Consider the following 15,026-nt stretch of genomic DNA (forward strand, 5'->3'; position numbering starts at 1 on the left):
GTCCAGAAATTAAGCTTAATGCTAAACACAGCGGCTATTCACAGGAACGCCACTCCAACAAACCCTAAGGGTGTCCCAATCTGTGCACATAATCAACGGGGAAACATCTGCAGCACATTCCTGTTAAATCTTTAAGAGTACAGAGCCAAGATTTATTGACATATTCCATGTAATCAACACAGTAGTTTTAAGACTCGAGAATTATCAGAATTTTTGTTCTTAAAAACAAGACTATCAATCTGATAGAAACTAAATGTGTACGGACTATACAATTACTGAATTCATCATGCTCTAGACTTTAAAACCAGTTTCAGTCCTCCTTCACACATTACATAGGTTTGAAAAGGCAAACTTTCATAGCACATACCCTGTTTCACATCCAGCTGTGCAAAACTTTAGCATACATGTATGTAGGACACCCAGTAAACGCCTATCTACTCCACCGACTGTCCACATACATGATCAAATCACTTCAAGAATTTACAAGGACTACAAAGCAGTTTTAAATTTTACAAATGGATACAAAGTAGAGAGATGACATATTAAAGAAAAATTAACAAAGGAGAATTTGGCAAGTTAAACCAAACACATTAGCAATTTTGCTTAGAACAGCAACAAAGAAAACATTGGTTATGTAACTCATTCAGGATTCACAAAATAGCAAACATTTTTTTCTTTTTCTATTTCCTCTTTAAATGTTTCTTATAAAGCAAAATCTCAGTTGATGAGATTCTCATGTAAAAGCTCAACCTGCTGATAAAAACAAAAATTGCGAACCTGGGGGTCGGCAAACAGAAATACTACATAAAGAATCCACTCTGGCTGCCAATACACACCTTCAAACATTCAGGGGGAGTTTGGGCTGGCGGAACAACTAACAGACTGCAAGATCTACCTACCAAATTGTTCTTATTGATGCAGGATGAAATTGCTGCGTTTCTAATCATACAAATAGGGCAGCTGACATGCTACATAAGCCAATCGCAACAACCTGGGCGAAAACAGACACAATCTTTTGCTCCTGGGTCCTTCCAGTTCTGAGCAGTGAAGGTGAGAGGCTTGTCTGATTGCAATCTAGAACCTGCTCCCCCGAATTTATCATGCAGTTCAGCCTCGTCAGAGCGACACCAGTAACAAAGCACCATGTTATGAATACATGACAAGCTTTTTTTTGTTTTTTTGAAAGCTAGCAGCAACTGAGCGATTTGGAGGTAAAGCCAATGGAGAAACATTGCAAATTTCCGGTATTAAGTTTAACAGCTACGCTCTGGTTAGTCACCGCGGGGTGCATCGAGTTTACGTAAAGCTTTCCTGGTTTGTAGTCCGAAAGCGGTCACATCAGAGACACGTCAATTTCCGAACTTCACAGGAAGAAAAAAAAAAAAAACGGGCGTCAAGTCTTAGGTGCACGCCACCTCATTCAAGGCACTAGAAGCAACTTCAGAGACTGACTTACAATTACGTAACGTCACTAAGTGGGGGCACACATTGTTAAGTGCTTGCTTTGTAAGACCTGAAGGTCAATGTACGCCTACCATCTACCTCCATACCTGGTCAAAAACTAGATTTTGACGAACATCAATAAGATCACATCTTATTGCAATAACAATTTAGGGGAAAACGAAGGTTCCTACAAGAACAACCACACCGAACACTTAGCTAAGTTTCTTAAAACGTTAATGTCTGTGATACATATTCTCAGGCTTCCTGGATCTAAGCAGACTATGGCCATTTGTTGTTTACTCAGTAGAGGATGGCTAAAATGTAATGCTGCTTTTTGGTAACCTTCCATAAGCTTTATATATGATAAAGTCAGTACATTTTACTGAGTTTAGAAGGACTGGATGCCACGAATCACATCGCCACTGCCACTTATGGAGAATAACACAAATCTGCGGATGACTGCAGACGTTGCCGTCACACGAAACTCAAACCTGCTGTGCAGGAAGTCAAGCCCCCTTAGACTGGCTGTCACGTCACGTCGTCATTGCAGGAAGGTACAGACTGGATGCAGGTCAAATAAATCGACTGGGGGTGAAGACCCTTTGTAATTACAGGTGAAGAGAAGCCAAAGATCGGCTGCTGGCCATTTAAGTGTCATTTCGGATTTACGTGGGGCGGTGAGGGAGGTCATCAGTCTCCTGCACTGTAAAAGAATGAACATAGATAGCTGGTGCGTATTTAACAGGGGAAACGTCACCTTTGGAAAAAGCAGGAGCCTCAGCCAAAAGCAACAGAAATCAATACTGGAAACAAGGTGTGAAACCCTGGATGTAGAAGACATGCACCATGTAGGAGAAATGACCACCACCCTGATGGAACCTTTGATAGATCGATGCACAGAGTCAGCGGACTGAACCTAGATTCCCCGAATAATGCAACAATATGCATTTATTAGTTCTTCAGAGAACAAAAAAAATCACTACGAATTAAAAACAAGTGAATCTCCAGGACTAAGGACAGCATATCCACAAACTGGATATTCCAGGAGACAGCGGATACTCCCATCTTAGACAGTGAGCTGTTTTAGTCTGGCTGCAAGACCGCAAGCAGAGGAAAGAAAAATAACAATAGAACAAAAAGTGCACAAATTACATGCATTGTTTTGATGGTGTGACTGCGACACCTGGAGATTCAAAGCTTTGTGTTCAGACGTGGCGCAGAGTGGCGAGAGCCAGACTGCAGAAACAAACATAAAAAAAACAGTCAGAACATACAGCTCAGTCTGTTGTTTTTAGGGGCAAACTTTGGAGGTGAACTGCAGTGGGTCCCCCTTTAAAATTTCAAGCAACCGACTTTCGTTTACTGTCCAGTGGCTGACACTAATCTGTCCATCCAAAGGAGGGAGGGAGCAAGTGAGAGAGAGAGAGAGAGCTACTGTACAAAGCAGGCACGAAGAACAGGAAAGCAGAGGTGTACAATAAAAACCACTTTTTAAACGGCTGACATGCATTCACGAGCTGCTTGATCTGAGAGCGTGTTTGCGTGTGTGCGCGTGTTTGTCTGCGTGTGTCTGTGTGTCTCTGTTTACTTGCAGCTGAATATATATAATCTTGCTCAGGTGGCAGGGAGGAGGGTCATGGCTCATCTAACTGGTGGGAACCGTAACCGTGGTGACGGCATCTTCCCCATTGGCATGTAAAAGTTCACTACAGTCCCATGCCCTCCTCTTACGACGCCCCCCCCCCAGGTGGAAGGGGGCCCGTCCAAAGTCCAGCTCAGTCTTTCTCTTTGACTATGACTTCTTCCCGCGGCTTGGCGCCGCCGAATATGGCGGAGTGGGGGTTGGCGACCTGGTTCAGGGGGGCGTCCACGGTGCGAGGCTTCAGCTGTAGCCGCGGCCTCTGGGCTCGTTCCTCTGGGAGACAAAGGCAGTGTTAGGACTGTGGCGGGGGAACCAAAATCCACCGAGGGCTTAACAAACTCAATGGCAGAATATGCGTCTGACTTGGAGAATGCTTGAGTAACACTTTACTTTATTAATAGTTAAAGAGCAGCCCTTAAACTGTTACTAATCATTTGTTAGAGTATTAGTACACAAAGATTCACTAACAATCAAATTTAATATTACAAATATTACATCTCATTCCTGCCCCACAAAGTATTTACTCAAGAACTTGTAAATAATTATTCATAGCTCATCTCAGAGTTTGCTTACTAAACTGTTTTATATTTGCGAGTGATTTACAGGCTGTTTTGTAAAAGCCAGGAGCAAGACATGACTAACACATGTCTAAATTTGTGTGGGGAAAAATGTTGCTATTGAAATTAACAGTTTATTAAAAGTTAAGGAGCAGACCATAAGCTAAAGGGGCTCTGAAGCTTGAAACAGGTCAAGTGCTCATTAAAACCAGCTTCTCATTGTGCAGGAAGAGCAGACCTGCGCGAGCCAAGCTCCTCAAGGTTCACTGGCTGAACGGCTGACGGCCCAATCAGAGCCCTGAACTACACTGACGGCCCAATCAGAGCCCTGAACTACACTGACGGCCCAATCAGAGCCCTGAACTACACTGGCGGCCCAATCAGCTGGGGAAGAGAGAGCCCTGAACTACACTGTCAGAAAAAGGGTACAGCTTTGTTCTCCAAAGTATAAACAATAGTAATGTAACCCAATGGTACAAATTTTTGTCTCAGAATCCATTTCTGTAACTTTACCTACAGCTAGGGTACAATTGGCAGGCCCTTGAGGGTACAGTTCCAGTGACAAGAAATTGTACCCTCAAAGATACAAATTTATACTTTTTCTCCTGACGGTGCAAAAGCATCTTTTTGGAAGAAAATGAAAAAGGTGAGACACCTTCAGAAGGTTCCCTGAAGTCCGCAGAACCGCCGCGAGGAGGTCCGTCTCTGTAGCGACCCATCCCTCCGGAACCGGGGCCCCTCCTGTCACCAGGACGACCGCCCCCTCGACTCCGCCCACCCATGAAGTCGTCGTCTCTAAAACCTGGAAGGGAGAGAAGTGCGATGAAAGGTAGAAGTACCTTGGAGCAACTTGTAGTCTCTCCACTGTCAGTGAGAATGGGTATGGGATGTAATCATGGGGGGGGGGGGGGGGCACACTGCCGTACCCTCCCTAAACAAAATTAAGGGTTGTTTTGAAGACCGGCAGGATCAGGGAGTGAGGGTCCGAATCAGTGCCGTAAGCCACCGGATCCCAAACCGAGGACTTTCAGGCTTTTGGGCAGACTGCGTGCGGGGGTGGGGGGGGGGGCGGGGCCAGATATTTACTGCGCACCTGCTGATTGGTCGAAGTCATCTCGGGAATCCCGTCCCCCTCCTCTGGGGCCGCGAGAGCCTGAAAGCGACATGGCCTGATTACTGACAAGGAGGGGGCTGCGGCGGGGGGGGGGGGGGGGGGGGGTTGAGGAGAAGTGCTGCCTCCAGCTCCACCCCCAACCCCTCCTTCAGCCTTTCGCAGTCGGCGCTGGCTCAGTAGGCTGGAAGAACATGTTCCAGGAGATGGGATTTAAGAAGGCAGACGGATGCAGAGGAATTTTCACTCAGTGTGGTCCGTCTTACAGCATGTTTAAATAAGCATGCACTAAAAATGCTGAGTCAGGGTGATGTGGGAGGGCAGCGCTATGAGGATGAGTAATGAAGTATGAGGCAGAGGAGAAAGAAAAACCTGGAAGAAACTTAATAGTCATTACTTCTGTGAAGGAAAATCAGCTTAAGATGCAGAAATTTACCCTTAATACAACAGAAACCGGAAAGAATTAAGAGACCATAGCACAATTTTTTGTTTCACTCATTTTTCAATTTATGGGTGTGCATCTGTGAATAATATATATATATTTTGCAAACTCCAGCCTGGTTCTTCCCTATTTCTTATTAATGAAGGGCTTCTTCTTTGCTTTATGGGTCTCCAGTCCTGCTTCTAGGAGCCTGATACGAACTGTCCTAGCAGTGCACCTCACACCTGCACCTGTTCCCCATTCCTTTTGAAGGTTACTTGAGGTCATCCTACGATTCGTGAGAAACTGTCAGATAAGTCAACGCTCATCTCTGGCATTAGAGAGTCACTTCTGCCCTCTACCTGGCTGGTTTCTGGTCGTTCCCAGTGTCTCCTGCTTCACCTTGTTCTTGTGAGCTGCTGTCTTAGACACTCTGAGCCTGGGAGCAGCCTGCTGCTCAGCGTAGCCTCTGTCAGCAGAACCACGATTAAACCGGGATTTAAAAATGCAGATTTTTTTTTTTTTATGTAGGAGTGGTCTCAATTTTTTCTAAGCTGTATTGTGCATTTTAAGTTTTTGAGAACGTAGGTCAATCAGGGACTGTACAGCACAGGGCTCACAGGAATGAGAGCGATTGGAGCCGATGAGAGAAGGGCCCTCAGAATGGAACCACAGACACGGCTAACGAAAGGGAGAGCACCTCTATCGTCCTGTTTCCGGAAGCCGAAGCCCCCGCCGCCTTTCTCTTGCCGGCGGCCCTCCGCGATGTCCACACGCAGCGTCCGGTCTCCCAGGAGCTGGCCGAGAGAGACGCAGAGGGGAGAGACTATCTCCTGCTGCCCGATCGATCACTCCTCCGGCAGGCCGCCATTCCCAAACCCGGCTCGGGATAAACTTACGGCGCCGTCATACGTCAAGGCTTCCTTCAGGGATTCCAGGTCGTCAAACTCCACGTAGCAAAAACCTGAGGCGAACAGAAGGTTTCAAACTGCTGGCTACATGTTTCACCCTCAACCGAGGCCCGTTTCCCAAAAGCAACGTGGCCAAATCGAGACCAAGACGACTTACAGACACCTATGCACTGTAACAAAGTCAGATACTACACATGTACATTTTACACACATTTAGCAGATGGGTTTGTCCAAAGCAAATAGCACATTACCAATATGCCTGCTGTTGGGGAGTTAAGAAGCTCTTGGACAGCTAGGCTGAGATTCAGATTAATGCCCAGGTACAAGGGTCAGCAATGTTGGAGCACATTGGACCTTAGAAATTTCATTAGCAAAAAAAAAAAACAAAAACAAAAGTGAAATCTTGATGCGAGTTCTGTGAAAGAGAATATGGACACAGGTAGAGCTGTACCTTTGAACTTGTCCGTTTCTTTATCCCTAACCAGTCGGACGCTTCTGACGCTGAGGTCTTTGAAGATGACGTCGATGTCACCCTGCACGGTGTTGAAAGGCAGGTTTCCCACGTACGCGGTGTAAGGCGCCTCGGAGGGCAGCTCCTTCTGCTTGCGGGGGCCTCCTGAGCCGCCGCCACCTCGGGGTCTTCTATTCGGAAAGGACTTCCGTCAGAGGAGACGACGGCCATGGCACAACCACACTCAAAAACCATCAACGTGGACCAGGGCGCCACGGATGCTGTTGGGTCAGAGGTGTGAAATGTGCCTCTGAAGGCTTTGCCTGCAGTCTGAAGAGCAAACTCTTAGGTAAAGACCGAGTACGAGATGAGTACCGGTGCTGGCTTTCTGGTTTTCACAGATACCCCTTAGGGATGGGTGATGTATATTAAACAATAAAATAATTTAAAAATATACACTCACCTAAAGGATTATTAGGAACACCTGTTCAATTTCTCATTAATGCAATTATCTAATCAACCAATCACATGGCAGTTGCTTCAATGCATTTAGGGGTGTGGTCCTGGTCAAGACAATCTCCTGAACTCCAAACTGAATGTCAGAATGGGAAAGAAAGGTGATTTAAGCAATTTTGAGCGTGGCATGGTTGTTGGTGCCAGACGGGCCGGTCTGAGTATTTCACAATCTGCTCAGTTACTGGGATTTTCACGCACAACCATTTCTAGGGTTTACAAAGAATGGTGTGCAAAGGGAAAAACATCCAGTATGCGGCAGTCCTGTGGGCGAAAATGCCTTGTTGATGCTAGAGGTCAGAGGAGAATGGGCCGACTGATTCAAGCTGATAGAAGAGCAACTTTGACTGAAATAACCACTCGTTACAACCGAGGTATGCAGCAAAGCATTTGTGAAGCCACAACACGCACAACCTTGAGGCGGATGGGCTACAACAGCAGAAGACCCCACAGGGTACCACTCATCTCCACTACAAATAGGAAAAAGAGGCTACAATTTGCACGAGCTCACCAAAATTGGACAGTTGAAGACTGGAAAAATGTTGCCTGGTCTGATGAGTCTCGATTTCTGTTGAGACATTCAAATGGTAGAGTCAGAATTCGCCGTAAACAGAATGAGAACATGGATCCATCATGCCTTGTTACCACTGTGCAGGCTGGTGGTGGTGGTGTAACGGTGTGGGGGATGTTTTCTTGGCACACTTTAGGCACCTTAGTGCCAATTGGGCATCGTTTAAATGCCACGGCCTACCTGAGCATTGTTTCTGACCATGTCCATCCCTTTATGACCACCATGTACCCATCCTCTGATGGCTACTTCCAGCAGGATAATGCACCATGTCACAAAGCTCGAATCATTTCAAATTGGTTTCTTGAACATGACAATGAGTTCACTGTACTAAAATGGCCCCCACAGTCACCAGATCTCAACCCAATAGAGCATCTTTGGGATGTGGTGGAACGGGAGCTTCGTGCCCTGGATGTGCATCCCACAAATCTCCATCAACTGCAAGATGCTATCCTATCAATATGGGCCAACATTTCTAAAGAATGCTTTCAGCACCTTGTTGAATCAATGCCACATAGAATTAAGGCAGTTCTGAAGGTGAAAGGGGGTCAAACACTGTATTAGTATGGTGTTCCTAATAATCCTTTAGGTGAGTGTATATATATATATTCTAAAATATCGGGATAATCAAAAATATGACACCCACACACATGCACAGCACCATAAAAGCATGACAAACAATAAACAGAATCTGCTAAACTAGCTTGTGTTACCACTAGCTTAAGTGGGGGGGTCGCTGATCATCATTTTTTAAGTTGAGTTCTACAGGGGATTTAAAAACATGGTCGAACACGATTTTCATACATCATGTACCTTATAAAGCTCTCTGTCATACTATCCAAGAGCTTCTGTTAATTTTCCCTGAACAAAGGTTATGTTCTGACATCCTCTCTTTCCAGGCTAGTGTTTGCCGCATGGTGGGTTGCTGCAGAATGCTGCTGGTGGCGATTCTGTTGTACGTTTAGGCTCAGTTTTTAGGTGTTTGATTAGATTTCTTGTGCGACGTGAACTAATTTCGTACTTCCACTCTATATTTTAGAAGAGCAGAGATTTCTTGTCTGTCATGCTTTGGTTTTTACTAGAGTTGAGCCGGATACTCGGCTGAAACGAGTATCCGGTACGGATAAAGCACTTTTGACGAGTACGAGTATCATACGAGTAATACAAGTCAATATCTGTGCTCGGATTGAATAAAAATTCTCATTGGGTAGCTGACTGTGTCTGCGTTCTGTGATAGACTAGTCACAGCGCCCCTCCCCTACACACATACAGATTTATTGTGTTGCTGTGTCCCGCTCTGCTCACTCACACACAGAACACTGAGAAGAGAAGAGAACAGCGCTCTCTCTCTCTCTGTCGCTCCCTCAGTCACTCAGGATCGCGGGTTTTTTTCCGTTAACATGTAGGGTTTCTTCAGCTTCAGGTTTGTTTGTAGAATGCGACTCGCGTCTCTGCCTGTCGGAGTTTTTTTTTTCTTTTTTAAACCGTCAGCTGGCTCTAGCCAGTTTTTTTTTACTTCACGCACTGAGTGTCTGACACTTTCTTGCTGTATTTTATAAAAAAAAATAAAGGTAGTTGTGGTATAATTAATATTACAAATTAAGCTACACACACAAACACACACACACACACACACTCCCCCCCCTCTCTCTTTCTCTTTCTCTCTGTCTCTCTCTTACTCACTCACTCACTCACTCACTCACACACACTCACACATACCTGGTGTGGAAATAAAAAAAATAAAAAAGAACCAAAAAAAAAGAAATCACACTGATCATAAAAAAATTAAAAGTTAAAAAAAGAAAGTTATGTTGAGATGAAAACTCTTGTTCATTACATTTTACTTCATAATTGCAACCGCATGTGTTGTATTCATTGTTGCAAAACTTGTTCTGTATATAGTTCGTTTGTTATCGTGATCAAAACCACTGATCTGAAGCTCAATGCTGATGCTGTCATGTAAATAGTTTTCTAATCAGCAATAAATATAACAATTTCTGATCAACCCATATCAATTGCATGCTTAAAATAACATACCGGTTAAAGCCCCACCCATTTAAAGACAACCCGACCCACTTCCAGGTCAAACTCCGCCCACTTTCGGGTTAGGCCCCGCCCATTCCGAGTACAGATACAGATACAGATAATTCATATGGTTAACAGATACGGATACAGATACAGATAATGCTGTACTCGCTCATCCCTAGTTTTTACCATTAATTTTGAACTACTTGGTCCCGTTTATTTTGGTCATTGATGGTATCGTTGATACTTTGCACACTGTCATAAGGATGAATACGAGTACCGTACAGGATGAGTACCGTACAGGATGAGTACCGTACAGGATGTTATTAATAGGGGTGCAAAGCTACAGACTTGCAGTGCTTCATGTTTACCTGAGAAAGATGAGCCACACTGGCGTGCACAGATAGAGACGAGGTGGTGCTGAAGCACTTGCCCTTTTGCCCTCAGTCCAAAAAAGTGCCCTTTTGAAAGACGTGATTTTTTTTTTTTTAAAGCTGCGCGATTTAAAAAGGTGTGAAAATAATGGCTTGATTTGTGCCCCTTCTTCAAAGACACCCGAACCCTGTCGCTTTTTCACTGTCACCGTGTCACGTGAACACGCTTGCAGTTCATTTGTTGTGAGGCGTGTAGCAGCGGCATGACATAGGACTACTTGGAGTAGGCATAGTAGGCTAACTATAGCGACTGGGAGCCACGGCGGACAACACGGCAGCTCTTTCCCTTCCCAACCAGTCAGGTAACCCATGAATCGAGTGAAATTATTCTGTTTGCCCTCTAAGACCAACCTGCAATTGTTTTGTTGTGAAGTAGCCTGTCAGAAACTGCACATGACAAACTTTGCCAGCTTGCCCCCTCCATCCATCCATATGGATAAACAAAAAAACGACATTTAAAATGTAACCTAAACCATTTAGGCAACCCCACTCTCCATCAATTCCGACCTTTTTGCATACACTATTGAAAATATCACGTTATGCTATAGGCTACATGCCGTTAGGCAGAGGGCTCTTTTGAGCCCATTTTTCGTTACAAATTTTAGGATGATCTCACGGAAATCTGTGAATAAATACAAAGTTTTCAAACTGAAGTCAGTGACGGGAAGACATCACACTTTTTAGAGATGGAACTGCAGAAAAACCTAAAACCTTGACATGATTATGAATAATAGAATTATGGACGTTTCTCCGTTTTTGTGGATTAGCCTTTCCATAACTAACGTCAACTACTGGATACAGATTTTATCTTTTTGTGGTGTGATTTTTGATTTTTAGAGAATGTTTTGAAATAAAAGTCAAATTGCATTTAACCTGTGCGTTTTTTTTATTATAAAAAGAAAAGGTTTTCCACATATGCAAAAAGTGCCCTTTTTTCCCCCTGGAGCACTTGCCCCCCAAAATGTCTGTGCACGCCACTGATGAGCCACATTCTCACAATTACTCTGCTGCAAATAAACTGGACCTTAAATACTTGAAATGTACTAAGTGGCTCAATGGGTAACACTGTTGTCTCACACCTCCAGAGTTAATGGTTCAAATCCAGTTTACAAGTTTGCATGTTCTCTGATGCAGTCTGCGCTCTCCCTGTGCGGCAGTCAGGCTACATGCTGTACGGCCAATTCAGGGCTCCTGACCAGCTTTTTCAACTTGTAGCACTGGTGCTCCTTACTGGAAATTTTAGAGGCACCAGCACAAAATGTAGGCCCACCACTTAGATCGACAGATGCTGCAAGACTGTATTACTGACAAATGCTTGGGAAATGCAATTTACAACAATAACATTGATGCTTTATTTTAAAAGGAAACAGTTACAAAGTGAAGTAGTGCTTAAGAGGAAAAAAAAACATCAAGTTAAATGCTGCTTTAAAAAATAAACACCAAATAACACATTTACAAAGGGAAACATAAGGCATGTGGTCAACCACTATTTTGTCTGTACATCTGACCCTGCTGCTGTTGTGCATTGAGCGTTTCATGACGCATTTTCCCACCGAAATATTCTATTCAGTAGATTATTTCTGTTGTATTGAGTACAAAATGCAGCAAACCAATGGCTTTTAAGCTTTTTTCTCTCTCTTTTCCCTTTGTTTCTCTCCTCTGACATAAACTTAACAGAATAGCACAGTGCAACCAATATTTTCGTTTCGTCTACAAGAAGCATCAGTACAGATCAGACAGACTTTTAAAAACGGTCACTGGTTGACAAAAGCGCAAACAGCAGGAGGATACGAGTTTCTCACAATGTACGGCCAAGCAAAAAAAAAAAGGAAGGAAAGCCTTCTGTAAATCAGAGATTTTCAGACACCAAAAATATCAGGAGTAAAAATAAAGCTGAGAGAACCACTAACTGCCGTAGATGCAAGTTAAGCAGTGTGCAGTGTTCAGACACATAAGCTTTGGCCTACAAAGAAAACTCACTGGAGTGATCCCCTCCCCCCCCCCACTAACTGCATCAGTCAGTTTTGCCATGTACAGGTTAGGATGTGTTCTTAAAATAAACGTGGAGTGACAGGTCTTGTAGAACAGTAACAAATACTTACCAGCATATCTGATGAGGGACAGTTCAGATAATTAGTGCAGAAAAGGCAGAGCGGTCCAGCATATCAAAACCAGTTAAGAAGCCACAGCGCGATAATCAGAGGCCCAGGACCTTTTCTGCCCAACATGTCGGCAGCTTCCCTCCGTGCCGAGAGCTGAAGGATGCGGCAGTGAGCCCCCGTGCAGGAAGCCGGCTCGTTACCTTGGTGTAACCTCCCTGCAGTTTTAACGGGACCCAGCAGTGGACAGCTGGGATGCCAGGCTTTCGTTTAATTAAAACAAAAGCACCATTCTCTTCGGTCCAAGTCTGCAGCGGAGCCCTGCTTCACAAACCACCAGAAGCATCTCTAAGCAAGATCGATCTATTTTTATTTTTGAAGTCTGTGTCATTTTCCATTCCCATCTAGACTCATTTCTTTTGCTCCAAGTGCTTTCTGGGAGGGGATAATGGCTGGAAAAATATATTTATATGAAAGTTCCCCCAAAAATCTTGTTAACCCCAGCTTAAGTTTTTCTGTCTTTCTTTAAATAGACAACACATCACAACATATCATGCATTCTTCATGTTCAAAACATCTTTGGGTTTGGTGTGTGAAGTTTATCCAAAAATGTTTATTTAAAAAGGTGGTGGTGGTGGTGGTGGTGGTGGTTGGTTGCTAGAAGCCACAGCACTTGTTATTTATTGAAACATTTCAGCTTAAGTATTGTCAGACCGGAGTAGTAATGAAATATTACATGACTGCTTTGTAAATACATAAGTTTAGACATAAACATCCAGACTGAAAGTGGCATCCTTTATCAGTCTTGCTGCAAACACAGAATGGGAACTTGCATTATTAAAAACCAGACAAGTGCACTACTTCACTTGCACTAGCATTTCAAAAGCAACATGCATTACAGTTTTAGCTTTATATACGTGGTTGGGTCAGCAGCCGCTTTTCAGAATTATAATACAGTAAATACATCGAACAATCGAGGTTGACTATGCCAGATCTGCAAATCAGATTGAGTTACTTGTTGTTTGCCAATGGCCACTTTTGTTCAGCAAACATTTAAATGAACTCTAAACACATACATTTCACACACCCACACTTATTCATAAATATTTCTACGCACATTCAGGACGCGTTTTAAGCGAGCAGCTCTTGTTTTACGGGTCAAGTATGACTAAACGGAATGTCACTTTTAGTCCATGAAAACACAAAACCAAACACCCAGAAAACACGCCACTAAAGCTATTAAACACGTAAGACGGTGCCAAAATGCCCCGGGCCGATGTCTTGTAGCGCAGCCCTATTATGATTAAAGTCGCACACGCTACACAGTTATACCTTCGGACAGCAGTTTTACATAAAGACAGTCGAAAGCTGACAAGATGAAGACGTCTGTAATACTAACATTAACACATGCCTCACAGTACACAACATTATGCCAGAAAGAAATATATTTAATTTCGGTGTTGAAATGACAGGGCCGAACCACCCAAACAGACTGGAAACTAGTATGTCACCAAAAAGCAAAAAGGCCAGATCAAGCCGGTCTTCCGAAACGGTATAAGCAGGCTGAGCTCAGCGTTAATCCGCCTCTTTCGGACAGATGTGCCTCATATTCACCTGTGAATCGGTTCACCTTCCGCGCCAAACGTCCTGCTGACAAATACGACATTTGGTACTTTAGCTGCGCGGCTGCTTCGGCGTGTTCATGCAGCGACCCGACAGAAAAAGCCTTCAAAATCCAACAGCAAAGGATGCCGCTAACGCAGGACACTGTCTGCGATTCCCACACTCCCAAATACATGCATCCCATTCATCGCACACGGCCATCCTACACCTTATCGCCGGGTTTCCCATCACAATGCACGGGCCTACCATATACATTCATATCGCCAGCAGCCGGGCACCTTGACGGCTAATACCGGTGCACTTATATGCCATTGCATCGGGAATCTGCAAAAGTCGACGTGCTGCTTTCTTACCCTCTCCCTCCTCCAAAACTGCCGTAAGCCCGATCTCGGTCATCGTAGGTATCGTAATCCGCCATTGCAGTGTGTGCAGGAGAGGAGCCCGCTTAAGGACCCAAATAGAGTAAATTATGGCTGTCCTCATACTGCCTGAAAAGAACTGAAGAAAAACCGGGCAAGAATTTAAAATCATTTAATCAAATGCTGTATATTTTTAATATTTAGATTTTTAATATTTAGTGCTGTACGTTGTTTTATAGATATGAACAATTGCACACGCCATAACATGCATGCAACGTACCATTACAAAAATATCCAAAATCAAAAATGTCTCTGTCAGCTAGTTGTGTCTGAATTTACTAGTGGTGGTGATCTGTCTGGTACTGGCGTCTACTATAACGTTTGCCTGTAAGCAGTAAGCAACCTTATGTCACAGTAACTGGAATATAACTAATTAGAATATATATAACGTAATTATAAATATTTATCGAGAGATAATTAAATAAATGATAGAAAGAAAATCACCCGGGACACACACAAATGTATATAGTGGCACATTTCACGTGGGCCAGAAAAAAACTTTGTCACATCTAAAGTGAAAGATTGTAATACCCACAACAACATTAAGGACAATGTGAACGCTTTAAGCTATACGAAGTAATACAATACAACAAGTAAACTAAATAAAAAATGAAGTAATCTGCATTCAACACGTATACATTAAATAGCAAAAAAAAAAAAACACATGAGAGTATTAGCTTAAATAATTACTTGTGTAGCATTTATTCTTCTACCTTAAAACGCATGAACCATATATATATACGAGCTAAAACTTTCATGTCTGTTCAAAGGACTATCCATCCAGGACTAGCATCCATCCAAAGGGGGCG

At 43.6% G+C, this 15,026-nt stretch overlaps 1 protein-coding gene across 4 annotated transcripts; it reads right to left on the bottom strand.

The window, feature by feature from the left end:
• Positions 1–123: 123 nt before the first annotated feature.
• On the bottom strand, positions 124–15,017 carry LOC111847891 (eukaryotic translation initiation factor 4H-like). Of its 4 annotated transcripts, none has more exons than XM_023819488.2 (8): positions 14,908–15,017; positions 14,152–14,296; positions 6,537–6,724; positions 6,074–6,138; positions 5,875–5,971; positions 4,736–4,795; positions 4,298–4,444; positions 124–3,358 (listed from the first exon to the last, which is right to left on the bottom strand). In XM_023819488.2, the coding sequence occupies exons 2-8, from the start codon at positions 14,214–14,216 to the stop codon at positions 3,219–3,221; spliced, it is 762 nt and encodes a 253-aa protein (XP_023675256.1). In that variant the 5' UTR covers positions 14,217–14,296; positions 14,908–15,017; the 3' UTR covers positions 124–3,218. The 4 variants fall into 4 exon arrangements, with proteins under 4 accessions (XP_023675256.1, XP_023675255.1, XP_072558161.1 ...); XM_023819487.2 differs by having other exon boundaries at positions 6,537–6,727; XM_072702060.1 differs by lacking the exon at positions 4,736–4,795.
• Between the last annotated feature and the right edge of the window lie 9 nt (positions 15,018–15,026).

The sequence above is a fragment of the Paramormyrops kingsleyae genome, chromosome 18 (assembly GCF_048594095.1).
Source record: "Paramormyrops kingsleyae isolate MSU_618 chromosome 18, PKINGS_0.4, whole genome shotgun sequence".
NCBI classification, from domain to species: Eukaryota; Metazoa; Chordata; class Actinopteri; order Osteoglossiformes; family Mormyridae; genus Paramormyrops; species Paramormyrops kingsleyae.

Excerpts from the sequence above, each read along its gene's own strand:
- LOC111847891 (XM_023819487.2), bottom strand. The coding sequence starts at position 14,216 with ATGGCGGATTACGATACCTACGATGACCGAGATCGGGCTTACGGCAGT. Across the intron at positions 6,728-14,151 it reads AGTTTTGGAGGAGGGAGAGG|AAGACCCCGAGGTGGCGGCG; the intron begins GTAAGAAAGCAG and ends CTTTCCGAATAG. Across the intron at positions 3,359-4,297 it reads CTTCAGGGAACCTTCTGAAG|AGGAACGAGCCCAGAGGCCG; the intron begins GTGTCTCACCTT and ends TTTGTCTCCCAG.